General features: G+C 47.6%; 1 protein-coding gene across 1 annotated transcript; it reads right to left on the bottom strand.

Moving 5' to 3' along the window:
• Positions 1-10,020: 10,020 nt before the first annotated feature.
• Positions 10,021-25,903, bottom strand: irs1 (insulin receptor substrate 1). Its single transcript, XM_035385917.1, has 2 exons — positions 22,053-25,903; positions 10,021-12,510 (listed from the first exon to the last, which is right to left on the bottom strand). The coding sequence occupies exons 1-2, from the start codon at positions 25,201-25,203 to the stop codon at positions 12,506-12,508; spliced, it is 3,156 nt and encodes a 1,051-aa protein (XP_035241808.1). The 5' UTR covers positions 25,204-25,903; the 3' UTR covers positions 10,021-12,505.
• Positions 25,904-26,758: the final 855 nt, after the last annotated feature.

Genomic DNA, 26,758 nt, shown 5'->3' with positions numbered 1-26,758 from the left:
CAAGAGTATTTAGCTGCATTACAACTCCCACTGTGTGATTTACACCATCAGACCAGAATGATGGCCAAATGACCATAGAATAAATAACCTTAAAACAGGGGATGAGATTAAACTCCTCATTCAGTCTGAACCCTAAAGGCAGAACACGGGAGCTGGACTTAACTGAGGCTGTGTTACTTCTGGCATTGTGTTTGCGCACGTATGCGTTACTGTGTCTGTCTGTCTCCATGGGAGTGGTACACAGTAAATCATCAATGGCATAATATGCCCTTCTTTGTCTGTCGGCCGCTCTCTCTCTCCACAAGGGCGGTGCTCAGTTCATTAGGACAGCACTGTAAGGAGGCCTGGGCTCCGAGAACACAGGGCAGCAGCTGATACATTTCTGTGAGTGACGCAGGGGAGGCGGGGCCTCACACAGAGGGGCGTGTCTTACCGTTGATCGCTCACAGTTTCCCTGCAGCGGTTGTCAGAGACCTGAGGATATATTTGCCTGGGAATTCCAAAACAAGTAAAGGAGGGATACAGGGGCTCTGTCAGGGGCTCTTACAGCACAGGAGATCCAGTTTCAGTTGGCAACAGGTCCCACCCCTCACCCGGGCATCCATAATGCTGTCTCTTAACCCACAGGTTTAAAGGTGAGGACGAAATTAGCCATAATTTACATAAGAGGCACGGGTGGAATCTGTGTCGAACACAGAGAGTGATCTGACTCAGCTCACGCACATGAACACTCAGATTCACACGTGAAAACTCGCACGCAGGCACGTACACACTCGTTCAGTCACTCACTCACTTAAACATCTTTCATAATTAAATGCATGGGGGGTGGGGGTCTCGGGGGGTGGAGAGGGGCAGTGGGGTAAGAGGTAAGGGGTGGGGCTGGTATTGGCTGTGATGGTGGAAGGTTGTGGGAGTATTTATTTCACCCCCTAGGGCTCATCAAGGGTAAACAGTGTGTCAAGGCATTGCTGTCCCTTGAGTCACTTTAGAAAACCTCTAAGGGAAGTAAATGAATAGGTCCATTAAAATGTAAAAGCATAGATGCAGTAATTCCAGCAATGTTTATCAGCTATGAAACATGAGATGGCGCACACACACACACACACATACACTGCAAACACACACACACACGCACACACACAATGCAGTTATATTAAGTTACTGTGATCTTATCTAATGTAGCTGGTGTGTGTCATTAGGAGGTTCCTTTGTTGTTTAGAAATAGACCTGAAAGAGAGCAGTGCATCGTGGGGCTGTCCTTCAGGTGGTCTTTCTCCTGCGGGAGCAGGCAGGGCAGGGTCTTTAATGCCTGTCCACTGAGGAAATGTTACATGTCACTGGTGAAACCAGCTTGTTTGGATTACTGGGATTACTGGGATGTGTAACATCTCTCTTCCTCTAGCCATGTCACTGCGATCAGACTGGGTGAGTAAAAGCCTGTGCTTTTACAGCTCAATTTGCATTTTTAAAGATAGGCTAACACAACTCTTCAAGAGCAGTCCTCTAACGCAGCTCAGTGGTCTCACTTGCAAGTACTACGTTCACACACATTAACTACCTAACAAAGTCACACATGGACTGACTGACTGACTGACTGACTGACTGACTGACTGACTGACTGACTGACTGACTGACTGACTGACTGACTGACTGACTGACTGACTGACTGACTGACTGACTCACTGACTCACTCACTCACTCACTCACTCACTCACTCACTCACTCACTCACTCACGATTCTGCACCTGCAGTGCAGCCATAAGCCTGAACACAGCAGTGTGAATTCTGACTTGCACTACTGCAACACTAGACTGCGGTTTCAAAGGAAGAAGTTGTGTTAAGATGCCTAAATCTCCAGGCACATGCGCGCGCGCACACACACACACACACACAGAACACTAAATTTAGCTTCAAGTATCACGTTTCAGAAACCTTTAAAGGGCAATTATATTACTGTAAGTGAAATATTATACAACTGAAACTGGATCATAGTCATGTGGGGAAAAAATCTTTTTTTTTGGATAAACACATTTGTGTTACACACAAGTGAGAAGGGAAATACTGTGATTTGCAGTGAAGGTTTTTCTGAGGTTATTCTGTCAAGTGTGCTGTGTTTCAGGGAGTCTTGGTTTCAATGTTAGGATTTCTTTGTGTGTGCGTGTGTGTGCGTGTGTGTGTGTATGTGTGTGTGTGTGTGGGGGGGGGGTCTATCACATAGGGTGAGCATATGGTCTTTCAATCAGCCATCATCAACACAAGTGAGAGGAATAGGACCACAGGCCTCCATCTTTATAACACACAGATTAGGGTCGTTAAATCCAGTTCACTACTTGGCAGCTATGCCTTCCACACCTGTGATGTACGTCCATCACCCACACACCTGTCACAGAATCCTCCCCCCTCCCCTCCCCCAGAGAAGCAGTGCTGAAGTGAGAAGCCATTTTATATGTATAGTTGCATTAGAAAATGAGAACTGCACCTCAGGCCAAACACACTTCTATTTTCATCTGCCATCAGTTCTAGCCTAATTAATTCCAGTTTGTCACAATACTTTGAGAACAGTACAGCAAACACTTATCCATAATCCATTTTATTCTGGGTCCAAAAGCAAAATGGTGATTCACAGCTTACATTATTGTAGTATCTAAAGAGTTAAAACTAACGTTTCATTACAGATTTTGCATTCTGAGGAAAAATAAGATTTTTACATAAAATGGTTCTCAAATTCAGTCCAGGGAGACCCTGGTATACGCTGGTTTTAGTTACAACCACAATTGCAATCCCAGAATTTTAACAAGATGTTTTCTTAATTGCGTTTTTCATGTTTTGAGGGATTGTTTATTATCTCAAGCCACATTATGTCAGAATTTGTCATGCATGCCATGAAGAATGAAAGTCCCATACTTACATGCTATATAGCAATGATTAGTTATAGAGAGGTACAAAAAATCTGTAACTGATCAAATTCAAGACTAAGGGGAATCAACTGGTTCCTAATTGGTGAAAGTGTGGACATGTAGCCACTATAACTAAATATTAGGTAGATAATGAAGAATTGAAAGACAATGTAAATAATGCGCCAAACCCGCATAGTTTTAACAAGTTTAAGGATGAAATCAGAAAGAACATAAACATACATGTTCAAAAACCTTCACTGAACAAGGGATTGGCTGTAAAGAAAACCAGAACAGACACGAATCCACTAGGACCGAACTTGAGAACCACTGATCTAAAATACCAGCTGGTTGTTTGATAGCATGCTAACTTTCTAAAGATTAAGGGTCAAAGTGTTCACTTGGGGTCCAGATAGGGTTACCTAAAACATGACACGGGGACAACCTAGGACACCAGTGTCTCGGGGTATGTTTTAGGACCCCATTTTGTGTGTAATCTGTTAAAACTCATTGAACTTTAAATAATTTGAACGGCACATCTAATTCATGTAGCCCATTTTTAGCTAATGCACAAAACTTAAAGATCAGTGAACCTAAATCCTGCTAGACATCAGTCTGACAGCCCCCAGAAGGAGCGATCCCTAAAGACCATTATTACCATTCTTTGCAGCACAAGGCTTGCCAGAGTACACCAAACCAACAGTTTATCCTCAATCCTGAAGTCAGAGAACAAACAAGCGCTCTGTAATGTAGTTTTGAAATTCTCTTACTCTCATCTTTACAGCCCAAAGTAAATAAAGAAGCTTATGTCAGGCCTCATCCGAGCTTCACACTGCGTAAACAGCAGATGTAAGGGTGAGAGTGATGAAGGCAAAGTGGTGCTAAGCGGGAAAATTTTCACATTTTCCTCATAAATTCAACTCAGTACAACAGCTGGTACAGGCCATTTAAATGGTACGATTTGAAATACGAGCCTAACCAAGTGCTAGTATTTGTGCTATCTGGCCTGCATATTTGCCCACAGACTTTAACAATAGCTCACTTTTGTTTCCCTTCATTTGTGGACTAAGAATTCTGGGAATGGCGCTCGTGCATTTTCTATTCACAGCGTTTGAATCTACCTGACTCCGATGGTTCTAATGCGGGACCATCCCACCCTCTCACTGCCTCCGGTTGACAAAGGCCGTATAACACGCAGAGAACTGAGTGAGACGACTTTAGACCCCCGTCTGTTAGGGATGACATGTGAAACTGTGCATCTGGTTGCCTGTAGTACACACACTCTTTAGTAGACTTAATACACGATCAGACAACGCCAAATAATTTAAAATACATATTTGACTCAGTTCTAAGTTACAGCACAGAGAGTGTAACAAGACTGAGGGGGAAAAAGGATGGCGTAATCGCATTATTTTAAAGTCTTACTGACGCTGTGCCTTTTTCACAAGGCTTAGAGATCTTACTGTTTCTCTGATCTCTAAACTCTGTCATGTCACCACTGAGCAGAACTTGATCCAGACTTCATGGCACAACACTATAAAGCAGCTCAGGTTTTCTCTGACGTCACTTGTTGTTGACGATCACCGACGCAGCGGAGCGTCTACATTTCTGCTGAATCACAGTGATTTACAAATACTGTGATTCGAAGCTCACAGGATACAAATAGGCTTGTAAAAGATTAACTTCCTGTTGCTGGAGAGTACGTCATAAAGATAATTATGAGCTTTAAGAATTTCACTAGTTTAACATTCTGAATGTCTGAATGGACGCACATTCAAATCTGGCTGCAGGACTGGGCCTAAAACCTGCTATTCTCTGGCACCCTAATACATTTTGAATGATTCTCATAAGCTGAGCGTGGCTTTGGGTTTCAGAATTCCAAGTCAATATTCTGCCCACAATTACATGAAAAAGATCCCACTGCTAGTCTGACTCACTGTGGCCCTTGGTCTGTTATATTTCAGTGTTCTGTGCAAGTAGGGGTAAAAGGGGAGGCTTCAGTAGTTATGAGATGAGTGACTTATCACAGTGGAAGTCTCTGCCTCCATCCCTCACTCTCAAGCTCAAGTTCAAAAGTGTTTTATTGGCATGACAGGTTTACACTTGCATTGCCAAAGCATTTGAGAACAAAACTAAAAGCATTTTAAAGGGGACGAAAGAAAAACAAAAAAAACAATGAAATATATCTCTCTGTAACACATGCACGCACACACAAAATAGGGTGAGGTCAGGCTGTGACCTTGTGACCAGGTTTGGTGCCAGGACCAGTCTGCTCTGATGGTACAGAAAGAATACCAGAAACTTCTGGGTCTAATTATGTCGGGGGAACATGCCTTTAATGGGGTCACGTCATTCCAGTGTACAAATACAGCCTTAAAAAACCCACCACAGAGCCACACAGTCTGTAAAGGCTACATATCCTCATTCCTCCCCCGACACAACCGTAATATACACGCTATATCCCCAACGCTGACACTGTATCCCACAACACACTACACCCCTAACCATCAAACCACAACTCGCAAAACTCACATTCAACAAACCCCGGCAATAACAATGCCCTCCCAACACACAATATGTCCCCATTGCTCACACTATAAGGCCTTATGCTCCCACTCTTCCACAGACCTCTAACCTTATGTGACCTAGCACAAGACTCCTTAATTAAAAACAATTGCATGCTGTTCAGTATTTCCCCATTAATGAGCATTTATAAAAAATAAAACCACTTTTGCTGAGGTCAAATGACATTAAATAAAGCAATAAGCTTGGTGGAATTTACAGCTGGATTTCTGTGCACAAAAGATGTTTTCTTTAGAGTTTTAAGGCCAAAACAATAAACAAGACAGCTCTCAGATCAGATGGTTAATGAGCTGATGTGTACAGATGAGGTATGTGTATGTGTGTGACTGTGTGTTTGTGTGTTTGTGTGGTCATAGGGTGTGTCAAAGCAGCCTATCCAGAAGGATTTCAACTTTTTTTAGTGATCCTTTCAGAAACTCTATCAAACAGGGTCAAACATATGATTCATGACAAGTGGCCTTTTCAAGTTTCCAATTAATTCCACACTGAAGTAATGCGGTCCAATGAGATGCTACAATAGCAGGAATGCCTGAAGTATGTGTTTGCGCCAGATGCATCACGTTGAATTCGCCTTTTGCTGAGCTTCATCTCACGCCGGGTCCTGCGGATTCTCCCTTAACCACATCGTGAGAATCTGCCCCTTCTTCTTCCGAGGGGCTAAACAGCCACGTGCCGTCGGGCCACTGCAGTACAGGATACTGCTGCCCAGGCGGTCTTCAAACCTGCTCCAACCTGCCTGAATTTGCAAAAGCTACTCTTTTGCCTGCGCTGGCTTCTAGTGACTGCCCTCATGCAAGCAAAATTCCCTTCAGGGCAATAAAGGTTTTCATTCAATTCAAATCAGTCACATTGGCATCGCAAGCTGCGTATGGTACTGCTGCTTCCTGTTTTTAGATAGTGAGACTGATTACACAACACACTGCAACCAGGCCTCTCCATTCAGCCTCCCATCACCAGCTGGCTGTCCCATCGCATTCAAAGAACATTCAGCATTCAGAACGAACACTTATTACATTCTCTATGAACACGAGTAACAAGCATCCTTGGCATTCCGAAACGCTCATTTAGCAGAAGCCTTTAGCCAAAGCAACTTAGAAAGCGCATTTCCCATGGTACGCACACACTGCTAGAGCTAGAGATAGTCAAAGTTAAAATCATTCTGCTCCCCAGAGCCCCGGCACTTGTGACCTCATCCCCTGATGGCAGAATAACCTTCCCCAAACAGCCAGGAAGGCAGATTCACTGGCTATTTTCCATAAACATCTAAAAACACTTTTTTTTTTAGACTACACCACAATTTTTCTGTTTAAGAGAACAACACTAGCACTACTCCTCCTCCATCTCGCAGGTCCCAACGCGTGCGCCATGACAGTGGCACTGAAATGATTTTAACTTTGACTAGCTCTACCTCCAGCAGTGTGTGCTCACCATGGGAAATGCACTTTCTAAGTTGCTTTGGCTAAAGGCCTCTGCTAAATGACTAGACTGCACATTGTAAATTGTATGCTCCAAGTGTCTCAGAATGCCAAGGATGCTTGTTATTCGTGTTTATAGAGAATGTAATAAGTGTTCATTCTGAATGCTTTCATTTGGCATGGATGAGGATGCCAAATATAGGGCGACCTACAAGTCTGTAATGGCAGGATACATGAAACAAAAGCAGTAAGAGAACGATTATAGAGCAAACATAGATAAATGTGGTTCAGAAAAAAGACTTGCAGTGCAGATATAACCTTTTGTTGAAGAGCTTGTTTTGTTTTTGCTTCTCTTGCGGGACCGAGCGAGGTTTTGTCAGGAGCAGAGGCACGGGGTCATCGGTCAGTGATGGCACTCGCTCACCCGGCTCCCCTGCCTAAATGACATGGCTGAAACCCTGCCTTTTCTCCCACAGGGTAACGGTCCCCACACTGCCTCAGTGAACGGTCCCCACAACGTGGGTACTCTTCCGACACCCACGACACACACGCTCACGCAGCCATACACCAAACACTGTAGACATGCAGAAAGCACACTGTCCCTCAGCGCCAATGCTGTAAACGCTTACAATTAGCGACCAGGACCCTGTTGCCCTGTGCCTTGCGCCAGATTAAGAGGGTGCTTTTAATCCAGTGTTTACAGTTGGGCGTCCTGCGCTAATCCGAGTCACACTCCCCCCGAAGTGAAGCGGCTCCAATGTTTCCGTTAGCAGTCACACGACCGCTGCTATTTCTGGCCTGATTGTTGCCACAGCGGTGCGTCATTCAGCATCACCCGTAAGGCCCTCCGTTGCATATCTAAATATGGACATTGAAGGTGGGGGTTAGCTAACCAACTGTCAGGTCAGAGGGGCCAGGAGACAACGCTGTCGTGGCTACAAACACCACCGTCGGTCTCAGAACAGCTAAAAACAGAAACAAAACTGCCTGCTTCCCTGAGAATGTTAAACCCGATGATGAAGACTGTAATCACTGATAAATAAATAAAAACTCAAGATACTGCTCAATACAAACACAGGCCATCACTCTTAATCCTTAGAAACACATTCACGCAGCTAGCGACAGAAACCTTTCCGATACGCATTCTGCTGGAGTAAATGGAAGTGTCTGAGGCAATGGACCAGTCTGGCTCAGTTCTTGTAGGACATAAGACAAGTTTCTCACCCTCCACTCAACCTCAGAACACAGAACAGGCATTGAAACCGACTCCACCGTGGCAGTAATTAGCTTAATTAACTGGTGTGGGATAGCTCGAGTGGAACACAAACCCCTGGCAGGCGAGCAGGGCCTCTGGTATCAATGACAGAGATGAATGTTTCCACTCCAGCAGCAAGCAGCCACGAGGTGACGTCATGTCGCTGAGCTCGGGGTCAGATAAGAGCACATCTGCTCAACATTATCCTTTATGAGTGGAGGGGGGCTCATTCCTCTCTCTCTCGCCCTCAATCCACCCCCTTTCTCATGGACTCACCTCTCGTTTTTCTTTGTCCTTGCAAGGAGTGGAGCCACGCCCATCACTTGCACCTGTACATGACAACAGTAAAGAGCAGTTAAATGACAAACGGCAATCTTTTGACCCGTGTACTTTCCAAAATGGCTTCAAAATGCCAGTATGCTACTTCTGGCTTTTGTTCCTGAAAAAAAATTAACTTTAAAAATGTACCTGGCCACTCCCTTTCAGTTGGAATCCTTTTGTAGAAGTTCTCAAAGTGCTTGCAAAGATGGGGAAGTAAGGGGGGTCCTAAATCCACTGGGGAAGTGAGGGGGGTCCGGAGGAGCTGTAACATGATTGGAGGAACAATAAACCCATTTCCCCATGCAGTCTAGAGCCTTGTGCAGCCAACTGCATATTATTAGCCTTAAAATTAGCCTGTGTAGTTCTATATTTGAATCATCACATATATCGATCTGTCACAATTCCAATTTTTTGAAACAAGTTGTATTCAAAAGAATGGATTATGAAAATCATTTTTAGACACATTAACCAAAGAAGCAGTCTGTATTTTTTTTCATTCTTCAGCATTGCACTGGTCATGAAAGTCAAGGGCATTTGAATCTGCCATACACACACTTCAGATTAGCATATGAGGCAGTCAGCAGTCAATGTGTTTACTGCACAAAAAAAGCTTTAATTTCACTCATTTCTGTAATGCATTCTGGGATACATGATATTAATTTGAAGTGGCCATTGCTGTACGGCACGGGAGCGTTACTCCCTGTGAAAGTGTGAAGCTCTTCCATTAACACTAATAAACCTAAAACGATTTCAGTGCAGATCCCAACGTACTTGGCTTCTGCAGTTACACATGACATTCATGTACATGGTCAGTCATCATTGGGAAAGATCAACACATTGGTTTAATTAGCCCAAGCGATGCTTGCAGCCGACCAGTTGACTGAATCTAGTTGATCCCTTGATAGCAAAGGAGCAACCTGAACCTCAGGAAAACATAGATTTTTTTTGTCACAGAATGCAAGCCAAAACCTTGGTGAAACTCAAGATCTGAAGACCGAGGGCAAAAAACAAAAACAAAAAAACATACAGCAGGTATATGGACTTCAAGAAATGAGCCGCTTCATTTGAGTATTGAACTTCCTTTGGTTGATATTCCTCATTAAAAAAGTATACACTTATGCACCATCTGGTCCACTCGCCAGCTATAGAGCTGACAGAGACTCTTTTGAACCCAAATACTGCTAAGCCATCTACTTCCTTTAGCAAAAAAGCCAAAATCTAAAAAAATGACTTGTGATGATTTTGAAAAATTTCATTGTGAACAAACTCCACAAAATGTTTTACTTGAGTAAAACATTTCATTCCGCTGCTACTGAAGTGGATCCTTTGTCACTGTGTATGGTTATCGCTTTGTACGAGTATGACAGAGGGAAATGAAAGCTCTTAATTATTCGGTGTTTCTTCATGAATGTGTTTGTCAGAGAAAGCTTGAATAGTGTATGTGGAAAGAGCGGAAACAGGCAGGAAATTAGTTTATTCTGAAGCTCTAAGACCTCCTCATTCTGCCTTTTAAAGTCCCATTACAAAACAAAACTGCATGACACCAGTGTACAAGAGAAAGGGAAACATCTCTACTTTATTACACAACAGGTTTCAGAGCAGACAAACACTTCCATGTTCTCTCAGGTTGGAGGTGGGGGGGGGGGGGGTGTCCATTCTGCTGGAGCTGCCCTACTGCTTTCCATTGCATTCGTTCTTTCATTCATCCATCCATCCACTCACTTCTCCTGTACCAATTCAAACATCCATTGGATTGTTCATTCGTTTAAATCGAGCACTGCATTCATCCACGCATCCGTAAATTCACCCCAAACCACCAGTTTCCTCAATTTGACATTTGTTCATTAATTAACCCACCCAATTCTCTACATTTTATACAGTGGAAGACGTGGTTGGTGCTGGCGACGACCGGGCAGGAAGAACTACGAGCCTGTCCCCGGCCGATCCGAATTCAGAAGACAAGATGGCAAAATCAAAACGCGACGAGGGGGGCGGTCCGACCCGGTGGGCAGGGTGCGGTGGCACACCCGCCCACGGACCACCTCACAGATGTTCACTACACATCGGGCATCGTAGGTAAACGGTCACCCGTTCTTTCCACGCCATAATTAAGCAATTCTCCCGTGTCGAACAGAACATAAAACAACCGCAGACACATATCCAAAAATGTGCCCTTTACATTTCATTTCCCAAAAAACAAAGAACCAACATAAACCATGAAATGTTAAATACTTAACTCTGAGACAAACATGAATGCCATTTTCTATATTAAATAATTTACACAGACTGTTCTCTTCAGTCTTTTCAGCAGCAAATGAGACAGATATTATGAACTCCTGTTTTCTTGTAGCTGTGATCCCCTTAGGCACACAACTGAGGATTTCTGATAAGAAATGAAAACCACAAAAGTTAAATAAAAACAGCAAGCAACTTTACAGCAGGTTTTCTGCACAAATATTAATTGAAGCTTACAAGAGAAACAGGTCGGAACAGACTCGTTCATTGGTTTATCAATTTAAACAATGGTCAATTTTGATTTGACATGGGCAACCTTTTGGCTAGATATAAGAAAAATAAAAAAAACAACTTTGGGCATTGGTCATTATTACAAATCAAAGATCGAAGATCACGGGTCACAATATCTGAGTGGTGGCCCAGAAGAGATAACAAAAGCGCGTGGAAAAGCACGCGCAGCGGTTCTGCATTCTGATTGGGTTAGGAAGCACGGTTGCTCAACGCGTCGCCGCGCCAGTCGGACGCGCCTGACGCTCCTGATGAGCCGTGCGCTCGCGCGGCACTGTGGACCGCGGGCACCGGCACGGGACAGCGCTTCATGACACGGAGCGATGCTACTGCTAAGCGGAGCGCTGCTCCAGACACTGCAGGAATTAAACGCCGCGAGGCGCTGAGCTGTGACCCGCGATGGAGAGCATCAGGCACAGGGGCTTTGGGGGGAAATGGCATGTTTGTGATCAAAGTCAAAGCATGCGACCGTTATGTCAACAGCACAGTCACATGGTGCTCCGCCTGCCCGGAAATCAGACAGGGGGAAAAGAAAAAGAAAAAAAAGATACTAAAAATCCCAGCAAAAGTGGTAGCCCATCTATTCTGTAACAAGTCATAATTGTTATAGTAGGAATTGTTGGAATTGCCCCCAAACATAAAGAGAAAATCCCTAAGAAACAGGGAGAGGCAATGCGGATTGGCTGAGGTGCCGTGGAGGAATCTGTCTGCACTCCGGTGTGTGCTTCAGTTCACTGGGTCCTGAGATGAGACTGGGTAAACAAGGCCGCCTGAAAGCACTGTCCTGCTTGCTGAGGCTTCATGCCTTTGAAGTACTCCACTCTGAGGGGAATAGACGTGCTACACCATAACGCTCATAAGGGTGGTGCTGTACCGTCCGTCTGTGTTGCACCATCACTGTCCAGAAGGGCGGTGCTGTACTGCTCGTCTGTGCTACACCGTCATGCTCATGAGGATGGTGCTGTACTGTTACTCTGTGTTGCACCATCACTGACCAGAAGGGTGGTGCTGTACCACCTGTCTATGCTGCACCATCACACTTGGAAGGATGGTGCTGTACCGTCCGTCTGTGTTGCACCATCACTGTCCAGAAGGGTGGTGCTGTATCGCTTGTCTGTGCTGCACCAATACGCTCATGATGGCGCTGTACCATGCCTCTATGCTGCACCATCACTGTCCAGAAGGGTGGTGCTGTACCGTGCCTCTGTGCTGCACCATCACTGACCAGAAGGGTGGCGCTGTACCGTGCCTCTGTGCTGCACCATCACGCTCAGAAGGGTGGTGCTGTATCGCTTGTCTGTGCTGCACAATCACTGTCCTGAAGGGTGGTGCTGTACCGTTCCTCTGTGCTGCACCATCACGCTCATGATGGTGCTGTACCATTGATATGTGCTGTACCTTTACTGTCATACAGATGCTGTACCCCAGGTCTCTGCTGTACCTTCACGGTTGGAGGGAGGTGTGCTTTGTGGCAGGGTGGGCAAGCTGACTGGGGTGTAGGGAGGTCCAGGTCTTCATTCTGCAAGAGGCAAGAAGAGAAACACGCAAAAACCTGGATTAAGCAATATTAGTTTCCCCTGACATATCACACCCAAAAGGTAAATGTTCCGGTACTAGGTCTAGCACACAACACCATAAAATGTATTCTTTATTTATATGCTTGTCATGCAACTTATATTTAAAGACATTTTCCATTTACTGGGCTGGATATTTACTAAAGCAATACAGGATGCTCAATGGCACAATGGCATCGCTTGGATGTGAACCTGCAACCACGCTACATGTCCTGTCCCCTCGTCGCTGCTCCAGGCTGTGCCGGCCATGGAGAGCTTGCAGGGTGCTTACAGGAGGCTGATCCCGTTAAGCTGCTAAAAGCCAGGGCCATTTCAGTGCAATGCAACATGGAATAAAGCCTTAATGGTTTGGGAACAAATGGTCTCCATGTTGCTTTTCCGGCAAATTATAAAAACAAGTAATGAAGTCCTCAGTTTTAACTGAATATGAGCCCACTTACTAGCAATATAACAACTCCTGTTTTTTCTAAGTGAAAATATGGCTGTTAGGGTCTGTTGTTGTAATAAATGTTTTTTACCACTATGTATAATACGTAATGCGATAATGATATTCTTGCTAACTGATCACCCCACCTTTGTGTATTTTAATAGCTGATTTCAATCGCATGATTCACAAATGGACAGACATTTTAATTTTCCAAATATTATTACTGCAAATTTACATACCAACCATGTACGCAATTCTAAAATGGCAAGAAATTACCTTGTGACCTAAGAAATCCACATGGACAAAATTTGGAGACTTCACCTTGAAAATTCACTAGCATGAAACAAACTTAAATCTATACTTCAACATGACAGCACAAAGGTTTTTCTGCTTCTCCAGAACTGTTCTCAAACACAGATGGATTTAGGAACCCTCAGAGAGGAGTTCACCACTCATTCAGGCAAGATCAGGTAAAACTTCAACATAGCACTTCACTTTCACCAGTGAGGGAAGTCCATCATCTAACATTAACAGCAGTGACCATAAACAGAGATGCAGGCTCTGCGTGAAGCTGGGAGAACGAATGAAGGATCATGGGAACGAAAGACCTGCAGAGGGTCCACTACATTTGTAACTAACAAACAAGCATCTGTGTTTCCCTAGCAACCCATAAAACGGCACCAGACGAGCAGCACGGAGCGAAATCCCGATGACATCATCTTCTGGCAGAGGCAGTCTGGGAGATCTGCCCCCGTGCCCCACGCCACACCCTGCCCCCACCCCCTGCCCCCACACCCCCAGGATTAAGAGAGGTCTGCTAAGGGAATGTCCTGTTCTTTCCGCACGTCTGATCTGCTCTCTCACTCCAGACTCCTGCAGGCTTTTGTTGTTGTGTGCTCGTTACATAAGCGCCCCGGTGATTATGCGGTCCCAGCAGGGGGGTACCCACAATCACAAGCCCACGGTCACCAACCAATGCTCCTGACTCTGCTCATGGAAGATCCGCATCCCTGTGACTGGCAGCCAGACAGACAGACACAGTTACTCTGTGCCCTATATACGGATGTAGCGATGTGCAATGATTCCTCTGGACTCCAAATGTCCTCCCTGTATTGACCAAATACCTCCACTAAACTCCATTACCCCCCCAACACACACACACACACACACACACACACACACTCTTTTATTTTATTGTATATCTACCTCATCCAAGTGTGTCTTCAGTGTCTTCAGAGGCTGCACACAGACACAGAGTCTCAGTGCTCTGCCTTCGCAGCTTGTGACTAATTTGTTCTGACAGCTGCTTTTGGTGCATTCTGGGAGATCACGCAGTGCGAGAGAGTGATGGGCCAGTCACTGAGTGTCACCGTTCCCACGGACAGCTACCGCAGGCAGTGAGAGCGGTCTCACGGACAGCTACCGCAGACAGCGAGAGCGGTCTCACGGACAGCTACCGCAGGCAGCGAGAGCGGTCTCACGGACAGCTACCGCAGGCAGCGAGAGCGGTCTCACGGACAGTTACCGCAAACAGCGAGAGCGGTCTCACGGACAGCTACCGCAGGCAGCGAGAGCGGTCTCACGGACAGCTACCGCAGGCAGCGAGAGCGGTCTCACGGACACCATCAAAGGGGAGCCCAGCTTTTCATCAATGACCTTTCAGCGTTCTGATCACAGCCAAAGTCTCAGTACAGCACCAGCAAAGAAATTCAATTCCAGCGCTTTCATAAGGCGGGGCTGCACTTCCTGTGAACACGCGTGTCATTTCACAGCGCTGACTGGCGAGTTAGTGACAGAAGGAGCGATGGGAACTGCTCAGCTCTAGCTGGCCTAAGCATGAACGTCGCTGATAGAAAACCACAAGCGGAGTCACCCAGTCTGCACGACACATACCACACACAGCCACATCGCCAGCGACCCCGTGACTTACAGATTCTTTCCCACTGAAGGGTGTGACATGGTGGGACGAAGGAGAGAGGGTTTGCCTGGCAGCGGCTGATCTGGGGGGGACGGGGTGGGGGTGGGGGCTGGTGGGGCGGGATCAGGCCATACGAAGCCCACGGACTGACTTCCCCTTTTAAACACGGCTCTGAAAAATTAGCTGCTGTTCACCCTAAATCCAGCAGGGACAAACTCAGAGGCATTTCCACCGCATGTTTGGGAGGGGGGGCAGGGGGTGGCCTAATAACACTAAGGTCAGAATCTCCTTTTAGGGGTGCGTGCGTGCGTCTCTCTCGCACCAGCGAGACCACAGGTGCTGGGTGGAAGGAGTCCAGCTTGGCACCGGGAGATGCATTTAGGCTGGGTGAAGACATGCAATTGCCACACTCAAACTGCTACACTCTTGTAGCTACTAGTTTTTTTCTTTTTAAGCTTCGCAACACTAGTCAACTGACACTGGTCAGATGAATGCAGTGTATCAATGTCCTACATGCAACTAGAAGCCGGCGGAAGCGGTAACCTAGCTCTAACCTAACAGGTGCCAATCTGTTAGCTATCCACTGCTGTGTAAAGGCAGTCAGACTGGTCAAAAACGCACAGCTGCAAACAGTGCCAAGCGCAATTAGCTACAACCACCGTTTGTTCACTAGCCGCCTGTACAGCGCACTTACTGCGCAGCTTTCCCATCATGCCTGGCACCAACCTATGACAAATAGACATACTCGCTTTACCTGCCATGGGGACGCTTGTCTCAAGTTGCACAGCTAGCCTAGCATTATATGCCTTACTCTCAAACAATAAACAGAAGCGACGAAGAGAAACTGATGAAGAGATGCTCATTTCCAAATGCAGCGGAAAGGTAGCCTACTTTATGTACCCGAGCAACCAGTAATTTCATATAATATCTCAACTTCAAAAAACCCAACCAATATCATTTAAAACAACCCAAGGGTAAAACAGCCTTGTTTACAAGTTTTAATTTGGCGTCAATAATTACAACATAACAAAACCATCTCTGGCCCATGAACATAAATGACTGAGCTCAGGGTGTGTATTTCTAAAGGCTCACTCAGCAAAATACACAGTAACACCAGCTGCAGAAGATGCGCATTGAACAGCTCAACTGGAATTTTAAGGGGCCATTCCAAATTGAAGAACAAAGAAAAACATTTCCCAAAAAGGCTGCACACAAATACATTCCAAATCGGAAATAAACTTTCAAAATACCGGAATGTAATTATGAATTACGTAAATCGTGTAATTACTGTATAGGGCTACGTTACAGAGCCACAGCAGATAGGCCCCACCACCTGAAGAAAATGGTGAAAGAAAATGAGCATTTTAACTGAACAGGAGTGAAGTCATTTCTGTGAAAGCAGCAGAAAGAACAAACACAAAATGTGCACCTTGGTCCCCATAATTATCTGAACAGAAGCAAAAACCACCAAATGTAATTTAGCTAGCAGAGCTGAAGTCGTACCACATGCCCTGTTTTGACACCGGCTTTCACCAGCCTGTCTACAGTCCACTGGAAGCTTTCAGTTTGTACAGACTCACCAGCTGCATGCCCACATCCTGCCCTCCTGCCTGCCCGCCTGCCCGCCCGCCCGCCCGCCCGCTGCTGATGTGGGAAAGCCATTAACCGGTTGGCTACGAGGCAAAAAATAAGTCATGCAATAGTGACCTGCTTTGGCTTAAACTCTAACATTGTGTAACGGCACAAAACTGATTTATATCATTTTATTTTAAAAGGTTGTAAATCAAAAGAACATCCGGAGGAGAAAAAAAGCCTTTAAAATGGAAAGCTAAAATCAGGCAGATGAAGCTTTTCTTGCTGAGAAACAAAGAATGCAACGCTTTAATCATAGCTGTGTGATGTGAAAGCACTTTTGACTTTGCTAAATTCCATTCCCTTCAGCAAAGAAAAGCCTTCCCTCCCCCTCGATCCCCACATGTTTTGCCGACTTCAGCAAGTTGAGACACACGCAGGTTTTTCCCCGTTCGGCCCCCTGGATGCTGTGAACCCGGGGGGGCCCTGCAGCAGGTTCTCCCGGTGCAGCACAGCCCTCGCTATGTTTGGCAATGAGGTCATTTTCACTGAATCTTCACCAGAGCAGCAAACGGACAGAAATGTAGCGTGTTTGACTCCCTGTCTCCACACACCTGAGCCGTAGCATGATTTAAGGAGCGGCGCAAGACCGAACGCAAACATTTCCAAGTCAAGTCAAGCTTAAAGACACGAACAAAGACAAGTTTCCCAGTCTGTATTATATCGCTACATAAAAATGACATCACAAAGCGCTTAAACCTCATATGAACCAAAGAAGGCTGCAGTGTGCTGGTTCTATCCCTGGATCAGATAAAAAATGAATGCAGCTATTGATGGTGACGGCTATAGCATCTATCCTGCTAGACAAGAAGAATCACTTAATTTCAACAATGGAATTTTTACGGCTGAATAAATACTACTCAGAAACAAAAAATAAGTGCCCATCAGCATGTCCTTATTATGGACAAAAAATAAAGAAATAAACCCCTGCCCTAGAGGTGAACTGGGGGCGGGGGGGGACCTCACACAGGACGAGCGGAGCAGCTGAATAAGAGCAAGAGTAGGTCTGCACAGCAGAAACAAAGGAGGGCTCAACGCAGCGCATAAAAACATGTAAAAGTTTCCAGCTTCAGGCAGAGACATGCCAGAGCGGACGCACTTCACAAAACTTTCCACTGCTGCTCCCGTGACCTCGGCGATGAGGACATAAATAAGGACATAAGCACTTGTGGAAATAATGTCATAAGGCTGCGGGCGATGAGCCGGGATGGCCGCCGCAGAAGGGACGCACATGCAGCCCACAGCGGTTGTTTACAGTCTAAATGCAAACACGGCCAGGTTTCAATAAGTTTGTTGTAGTTTATTGTGGCTTCTCCTGGACTCCCGCCAAAAAGGAGCCCTCCCATTTCTTCGCGGGAAAAGGGAGCTCTGCAAGCCGAGAGGCTCTCCCCCCCCCCACCCACCCATCCCCCCGAAGAGCAGGCGACCGCTGATCCCGTGTCTGATCAAAGCGAGCGAGCCCGTCGGAGCCACGCGGAGACCCGCGGGTCACACAACCTGTCCCGGTGACCGCCGGACCGGCCAAACCTGAGGAACAGCCAAACACCCCGCCGGGCCTCTTTCTGGACACGTTTCACTAGGACCGTCGCCACGTAGACGCAGCACAGATTAGCTGAACTTCACAGCGCGTACCCAGGCTGTCATCGGTTCAGTGTGTGGATCAGACGAGCCGATCCCGGCCGCCAGAACCCGTGAACTCCGCGGCGCGGCTCACCAGCGGTGATCTTTACAAACGCCAGCCCCCCGCGAACAGCGCAGACCCTTCAGACGAGCGGCTGGCCGGGTCTGTCCAGACCGCGCTGCGCTCTCCCCCCTGCACCGAGCTCTGTGTGCGTCTGGTCTGGTCTGGCCCGGGCCCAGGCCGGCCCGGTTGCCAGGTTACCCTCGGCCAGGGGTGAAGCGAGGACAGTGCGCCGTGCGCTCCAGCGGGGCCGGGCAGATCACACAGAGCCGGGCGGGGCGGGGCGCCGCCGAACACAGGGGCGCAGGCATCCCTCGCCAGCCCCAAACAGAAGCCCCACATGTTCGCAAAACTTTGGGCCAATTTTCACACCTACTAGAGTGTATTCAAACAGACTCTTAAACCTTCTCCCCCACATACTCGTGCGATGGCTGGTTTGACTTCACACTCGTGATTCTGAAGTGCACCACAGTCCATATGCACATGGTGATCCATTCCCCAATTCTACTGGCCCCAAATCGCAGGAGTTTACAGAAAGGGGCCAATCATGGAGGAGCGCTCACAGAGTGACATGCTTGCCAGTCTTCTTTTTTTGATTTGGCGGGCAAACCAAATGGAACTGGATGAGACGGAACAACATGAGACTGCCGAGATTGCGTGTAGTGAACGGAGTGCTCTTGGAGAGGATGCTGCAGGCGTGCTCTTACTGTCAAAAGGTTTCAGAGAAATCAGGATCTGATGGCGCACGCATTCATCAGACTGTAACTGGGACCAACTGCTGTGGCCCGCCACCAAGGTAAACACCGACTTTGTGCACAAAGTCCACTAAACCACGTAAACGAGCTACGCGTACTTGTGCAGTCACAGCTGCAGTAATGAAAGTCATTAATATCACACTATAATACAAATGTGCAGATGACGGACAGCTGTATATACTACAAAGTATGTACATCTTTACATTTTACTTTAATTGTGAAATTTAAAAAAAGGATATATAGGCTATTCAGGAAATTGTAGGGAGCGTGCTTTAGAGTGTTTTTTTGTCATTTCAGAAGTTGTTATTGAAACACTGACTGTATTAGCTAGTTTTTCCACTGTAAATACCGTTAGAACTTTAGCTGAGAATTCTTATAACAAATGGGGTTAAAATACACAATAGGTCTATTTAACAAATGTGTTTAATGATGGACTGAACCAATGAAGAACACTACCCTTGGAGGTGGTTAAAACTACAGTGATACTCCGAAAACAGAAAATCAAGGCAAATCAAAGATTTCTTTCACACAGCGAACCGTACCACAGTTCACAGAAAGTGGACCCCCAGACCCCTGTTTTCACATGGACTTGAAACTGGCATTTTGGTGCTTGCCAGATTTAAAAAAAACTTTCAAACTAAACTAAACGTACAGCTTTCGGTGTGACAAAACAGCTTATTACTGTGAAGGACCCACAGAAGACAACTGATTGTGAATAAACATTTCCCTGTTCCCAAGGCCAGGGGTTATGTTCCTCACGCACACTTCCATAGGAAGTTAATGCATGTCATTGCCAGGGCGGTCTGAATGCCAGTGCGATCTGTACGCACCCGAGTCATGCAGTCAGCCTCTCCACCGACCCTAATGCTACGAGCTTTCAATTCAACAGCCATGCGGGACGAGGCAGAGCTTAAGGAGCTGTGGAGCTGCAGGGCCGGGCGGAGGAGGGGTCTGGGATGGAGGGACATTTGCAGATGGGTTGAGAGATGCCCCCCTCCCAGCAGAACATCCGGAAGCTTTACAGGAGCCCCCATGATAAGACGATCACCAAAAGAGAGGCGCCGAAATCACAGGACCATTGCCACAGAGTTTCAGCCCTGGAGCTACACTCTAACTCTCAACACCAAACGCCCCCCCTTTTATGGACATTCCTGTACAACCCCTCCTTCAAAAAGCCCCCCGCCCGGCCAAACTGGTGTTGTGTGCAAATGCTAAACGAGTGCAAAGACATTGCTCCATTCAAAACATTGCAGCTACCAAGGTAGTCTGTTACCAGACATCTGGACATTGGTTGATCACTCTGAAAACAAATTTTCAGTCACACAGTGGGTACTAAGAATGCAAATGTGGTGGAGCACAGTCTGATTCTCAGGAATGTGTTAACAAGAGCCTCTTTTCCTCACTGGGAAGTGTGAAGTCATTGAAACAAATGTGTATTAGCCAATAAACCTGAATGGAGCATTTTTCCCCAAAAGAAACCTCTTATCTAAGTGCCATGATGCTGTGCAGTTTTTCCCCCAGTTTTCTGCTCTGAAAGTCACTCCGCATTTGCAGACAACATTTGAGGGCAGATGACTTGTTCATTTCTGCTCACTCTGCTTCTCTCGGATATGGCTGGCCGTGACACCGACAGAAGATCAGTAGGGCAGATAATGAAAATGTGCACCATTTTCACTGCCTAGGCATCAACTAAAATGTGAGGTTCAAACAACGAAGCTCACGTGGCATAAAAAAGAAACCTGTATTTTCATTCCAAGGTCGGTTTGATTCCAGGGCAGTCCATGACCAGGGCGCCGTCCTGCCTACACACAGCTGACCAGCCCGTTATAAAGAGCGGACAATGACAGGCCATTCAAGCATCGGGGGAAAAAACGGCAGCAAAAAAACAAACTTCCCAACATACATGCGCGCAAGCGTGCGCCGACACGAGCTAGCATGCACGCACACGCACTCTCAGTTTCTGGCGTAAACAGGACATTGTTTTTACCCTCAGCATGTTAAACACTTCCCCTAGATAAGACGCCCCTCACAACCCGATCCCCCCACCTCCCCCCCCCCAACCTAAATCCCATAAAGGGTTTCCCACAGGGGCACACATGCAGCGGAGCAAGAGGGTTACACAACCATGCATGCCCCCCCACCCCACCCCCACAGCCCTGGATAATCACCGCTCTAAAGCATGGGATGCCTGCAATTTCACTCCCTTTCAATTATTCATTACTCCGCACGACACAGACGCGAAAAGGCCTCCTATCTTCTGGACGTGTGGGATTTCACGCAAGTGCTGGATGCCATAACCGGATCCACACACACACACTCACCAAAACAAACACTGCACACATGCTCACAAACAAATGCACACTGGCCTCGCCCCACGACTCTCTGTAAAGGCTGTATTTATAGGCAAGTGAAAAGTACTTCTGTGAAACCCTGTTCTGGTGACCAGAACAATGGAGGATACGTTCTCATGTGGAGACACCATGCGGTTCGATATTAAAACGGTTTTCCAGCCAACGCCAAAACGTACATTTCAGTGAATGTTTTTTTTAAATAAGCAAATATTTACAATAACCCTTCCAGTATAATTATACCTTTCACACAAACAAAAAGCTTGTGATGCATTCGCTGTGTCCCAACATTCCATTCCCAAACCAGCCATCATCCGCATGTGTACAAACCGGCAATGTAGCTTAGATTTTAGACTGGAGACCATAACGATGAACGTATATCCACCAGCAGACACACCCACCCACACACCCTACACACTTGTTCCTAGCAACAGACCCTGTGACTGTTTCTCATGCATCATCAGTGAACCACTGTATTAAAGCATATGTAAAGAAAACTACATAAATAAATTAATAAGCTCATATCAACTCCTTCTCCTCCTTCTCAAGACAAGCTTAGCTTTTTGGTTCTCGAAACTACACTTTACTCCAAAGATCAGACAACAGCAGTGCATGTCGCAGAAAACATACAATAAACTCCTACGCCCATACAATCATTTCATGACGACAGTATCTGCTTGGGGCAGAGAGATAACGGCAGTGTGCGTGCGTGTGTGACGGGCTGACCTTCTCTATGTGCCGTGGCTTTCCTCAGGTCTTCCTCCTTCTGAAACCTGATGCTGGCGTAGGTGCTGGGGTCATCAGAGGGCCCGGCCCTGGGCGGGTTCTGCTCCTTGGCCAGGTCCAGGTCCATGTAGTTGAGGCCGTTCTGGAGGGCGGTCGGCGGCGTCGCCTCCCTCCTCTCGCACGGCCCCAGCTCGCCGGGCTTCAGCCACACGTTCTCGAAGGAGGCCGAGCTGTGGCGCTTCACGTCCTCCGCGCAGGGCGAGGCCGCCGCCACTCCGGCTACCGCGGTCGCCGAGGAGAAGGTCTCCGAACTGTGCCGCCTGCGCCCTTGCGGGTCGGCCCGGATCACTTTGGCACCCTGGTTCCGGTTAGGGCTGGAATTGACCCGGGAAAAAGCGCTTAACCCCGACATTGATCCCATCAGCCCAAGACAGCTGGTGTTTGGGACCTCGCTCACCAGAGCCCCCTCCTGGTTGGGCGAGATGGAGCAGCTGGGGGTCTCAGCAGTGCTGCTCACCTCTGAGTACCCGACTACCATCTGAGCTTCCGGGTAGCCTCGGCACAGAGCTCCGAGCTGCATGTGAACGTACTCACAGGTCTGCGCTCCTGCACAGGGACCTGCAGGCGGAGGGGCGGCAGTGGCAGCCTCTGCACCGTCTTCAGAGCAGGCAGGGCCTGGGGCTTCAGGCCTGGGCTTTCTGCCCTGGGCCCCCAGCTCCATGTTCATGTACTCTGAGGACCGCGGGGCCCGTCTCTCGGAGTTGCTCTCCGCAAACGCGGGCGCAAGGAGGGAGGCGAGGCTGCCGGAAAAAGGCCTGTCGTTAAACTCCATGTCAACGTACTCTCCGGGGCTCGTAGGTACCGGGGGGAAGGGGCTGTCCCGGGCCCGCGGGAGCGTGCTGGCCCGGCTGCCGTCCAGGGAGAGGCGCGTCGGCCGTGTCAGCCTCCCGTCCGCCTCGTCCGGCGGTTTGACCGGCAGCTGCCCGCTCCCCTGCCCTCCCAGGCTGTCACTGCTGGTGGAGGAGGAGGAGGAGTCACCGAAGGCCAGCCGGGCGGAGCTCACGGAGAAGCGCAGAGGGCTCTGCTCCTGCTTCCTGTGGGCGTGCCTGAAGGAACGAGGTAGCGAGTAGTAGGAGTGCCTGGGTTTTGGCGCCTCTTCAACCTGGTTAAAGTAGCAGTCGGGCGGAGTGCTGGTGGTGGAGCAGCTCGCGGGGGACATGTTGATGTAATCCCCGCACAGGCCTTTCCCCTCGCTGCCCCCGGACAGCGTGGGATTAGCCCCATTGGTCCAGACTTTTCCAAAGTTTGCGCTCTCCGGGGAACAGCTCACGCTAGGCGACATCATCATGTACCCACTGGAGTCCACTCTGCAGTGTGGCCGTGGACTGAGGATCTGTTGGGGCGCAGACACACTTTTGGGACTCATGGGCATGTAATCATTGCTCTTGCAGGCAACAGGAGCCACGCCTGGTGACATGGGCATGTACCCATCATCCACCAGTCCTGTCCTGCTGCCCTCCAGGGGCAGGTCCAGACTCTCCTCAGGATACGACTGTGATGGCAGAAATGCGGACTGCCTGTACGACGATGTCCTGCCGTAATTGGGCATCATGGGGGCATACTCCTCCAGTGACGCAGTGGAGGACTGCGACGGGGTCTTCTGGTGACACACGGTTGGGGGCGAAGCACCCGAGGAATGGGTCCGCTTCCTGAAGCTCTTCTCCAGCTCGGAGTCCTCCAGCCGGGGGGGCGTGCAGCGAGGCTGGGCACGGCTGCAGTGCCCGTTAGGCACAGGGCTGGGCTTTGCCATGGACATGTAGTTATTCAGCTCTTCCTCCCGGGCCGGTGGGGTGTGCTCCAGGGAATCGGGCGTGGCACTGCGGAAGGAGCTCCGGAAGTCACAGGGGCTGGAGCCATACTCGTCAGAGGAGATGAAGCCCCCGTCGCTGGGGGAGCCAGAAGCAGAGGCGCTGGAGCGGCGGGGGTACAGGCAGTCGGAGGTGGACCCATGACCGCTGGTGCTGCTGGATGAGAGGCTGACGGGGCTGGTGGCCGAGGGGGAACAGCGGGAGGACGGCATGGGGATGGACCTGCTGTGGCTGAGGGGCGGGTGGAGCCGGGAGCTGCCCCTGTGCCTCTGAGCGTGCGTCCGAGCAGAGCTGGGACTGCCTGGGCTACCCTCCACAGAGGCCGGCCTGGACATTGTGCCCTCTCCATCGCTGCAGGCTCTCACTCGGAAAGAATGACTCTGTTTCCCTCGGGTCGCTGGAGACGTGGCCGTAACGCTTTCTGCCCGGGACCTCCTGCCGAGCCCCACCTGGCTGGGGGGCGGGTTGTTGTGGTGGTGTCTTCTCAGCGGTACAGAAATGGGAGTGGAGCAATTGGAGGAAGACTGACTTTTACTCCTTGGGCGAAATTCCTCACTCATTGCTTTCATGGCTTCTAGAATAGTTTCGTGCATGTTCTGCGCTACAACTGAGTCATCAACTTGCATCCAAAATTCCCCGGGTCCTGTAACGGCGGATCTCCCCACTTCGATGAAAAAGAAATTCTCAGAATGACCACATCTCCGAATGTTCATCAGCTGCAGAACAACGGCGGCTGCGTCCGAGTTCAGCTTAACAAAGCTGATAGTTTTATTCGTTAGGCACAATCTGTAAATCCCGATCAAATTTTTTATTTGTCCCAGTCCCTTTGGTTTTAAAATAACTTGCCAAACTTCTTTGAAGGCAGGTCCCGGCGTGGCCTCTCCGTAAGTGTCCTCCCCCATTCCGCTGCCCGCGGCGGGCTCGTGCAGCTTACCCCTGTTGTGCAGGTCGAGCAGCGCTTGGTACCACAGGTCCTGCTCCTGTTCACTATCGGCTGCGATTGCAAAATATTCCTCCTTAGTATACAGCGCCACCAGATACTTGTTTTTGGAGTCGGCCCTCTTGTTAATATTGAAGCAACTCTCTAATGGAATCGATCTCTTGGGAGCGCCCGATTTGTGTCTCCATTTTTTCTCGTTTTCGTAGTATTCCAATCTGGAAGGTCCAGAGACACTTGAAGTCCGCAGTACAAAAAATCTCCTGTGCATGCTTTTGGGTTTCCTTAAATAACCCACCTTTCTCACGTCCGAAAAACAACCATGATCGGAGGCCGGGCTTGCCATGTTCGGAAAATATGTGGCTGTATATACTGTGTTCAAAAAGTGGAATAATCTCTCGAAAACTCCAAATCATATAGTGAGTCAAAAACAGGTTGCACAACGAGACTGACTCAGCTATCTGCAAAACACGTTTACGTACCCTTGTTTCATTAGCTAGCAACCTCGCTAACGTAGCTAGCCAAGAGAGCGGTTCAATTAGGTAACAGCTCCGTGCCAAAACAATCCCTTGCTAGAGTACGGGACCTTCGCAGAGTGTTACATCTTTAAATATTTCAGCATTTATAATACACTCGCTGTGTGCCATATGCATGGTAAACTACTCAAAGATTTGAGTAGAAAAAATAAAAGAAAAATTGTATCTGCTTTCAGTCCGGAGTTCCAAATGCACGACCAAAACAAGCACCGTTCCCGTACGACCCCATAGAGATAACCAGTTTGCTGATTCAGTCAATATCCCTGCAAACGTAAAAGTGCAAACAAGAAAAATAAAAGAAAATATGCACCCGACTTTTAAAAAGAACAGAAAAAACTCAGAGGACGCCAAATGTGCAAAACCGGCACAATGCGCTGTATTCCGATAACTGTTTTCTCGCCCACTCAATTTGTGAATCAAGAGCTCCAAAAACAAGGCGCCGTGCCTGTTTGTGTGCACAATCCCTCCTGCCGACTCCAGCTAGCTCTGAAGGAGGTGAACACGTGATGACTCGTTGCGTGGACAGTTCAAAAAGGAGGTACAACCTACCATGGCAAAACACTACGGTTCGACCCGCCTCCGTAGTCTGATTGGCTAGTAAATTCACGGGGACTCAAATAACCCCATAGCAAAAGCCGGGAGAAAATCTTGGGCAAACTACTTGTTTAGATTATTCTTGGGTCCCGATTGGACAAACATTACATCAATCTAACTAAATGGCCAAATGTTCCATTTGAAAGTTAGATAGAGCTAAAGCCGTCGTACTAATCGTATAGTAAAGGTAGAATAGCGACGGACGCCATTCTAGGTCGTTTGTTCGTGCCTAAATATGTTATGTATTGTCATGCATTCGATGCTACCTTGAATAGCAGGTGTAATCGAAACGCTTAACAATTAAGAGGTGTGGCAGGCTGTTGAAATAGTAGTTGTTCTCTGAAAGTGACTGATCGCCCTCTTGAGTGATTCTAAATTACTTTCAAGTAGCAGCCTACGCAAGCCTGCTAATGTTGGCTTTAGCGCCAACATTTTATAAGTGCGGTAAATTTTCTATATAGCGTTATTTAATCGTTATCGTTGACAATCCGGACTGAATTAGAAGCGAATTAATAGGCTACAGTTTATTTCGTCCTTATTTTCATTCAAAAACTTTTCTTAAATTCGTATATAGCTGGCACTTGGATTTGACTATCATAAATATTCTCCATATTGTTACACCAAGAAAACAAGGAGCTGCAATATGGAGAATTTGAAAACAAATTCTGCAATACAATTTTACGTTACCTATTACATAATGTATAGAAATACGTCATGAACTGATTAGGCTATACTAATATCTATTTATTATTCATTATTCTGGACCAGTTT

Source organism: Anguilla anguilla, chromosome 12 (genome assembly GCF_013347855.1).
Source record: "Anguilla anguilla isolate fAngAng1 chromosome 12, fAngAng1.pri, whole genome shotgun sequence".
NCBI classification, from domain to species: domain Eukaryota; kingdom Metazoa; phylum Chordata; class Actinopteri; order Anguilliformes; family Anguillidae; genus Anguilla; species Anguilla anguilla.
The sequence above is the reverse complement of the archived record's forward strand: the minus strand, read 5'-3'. Positions and strand labels throughout refer to the sequence as shown.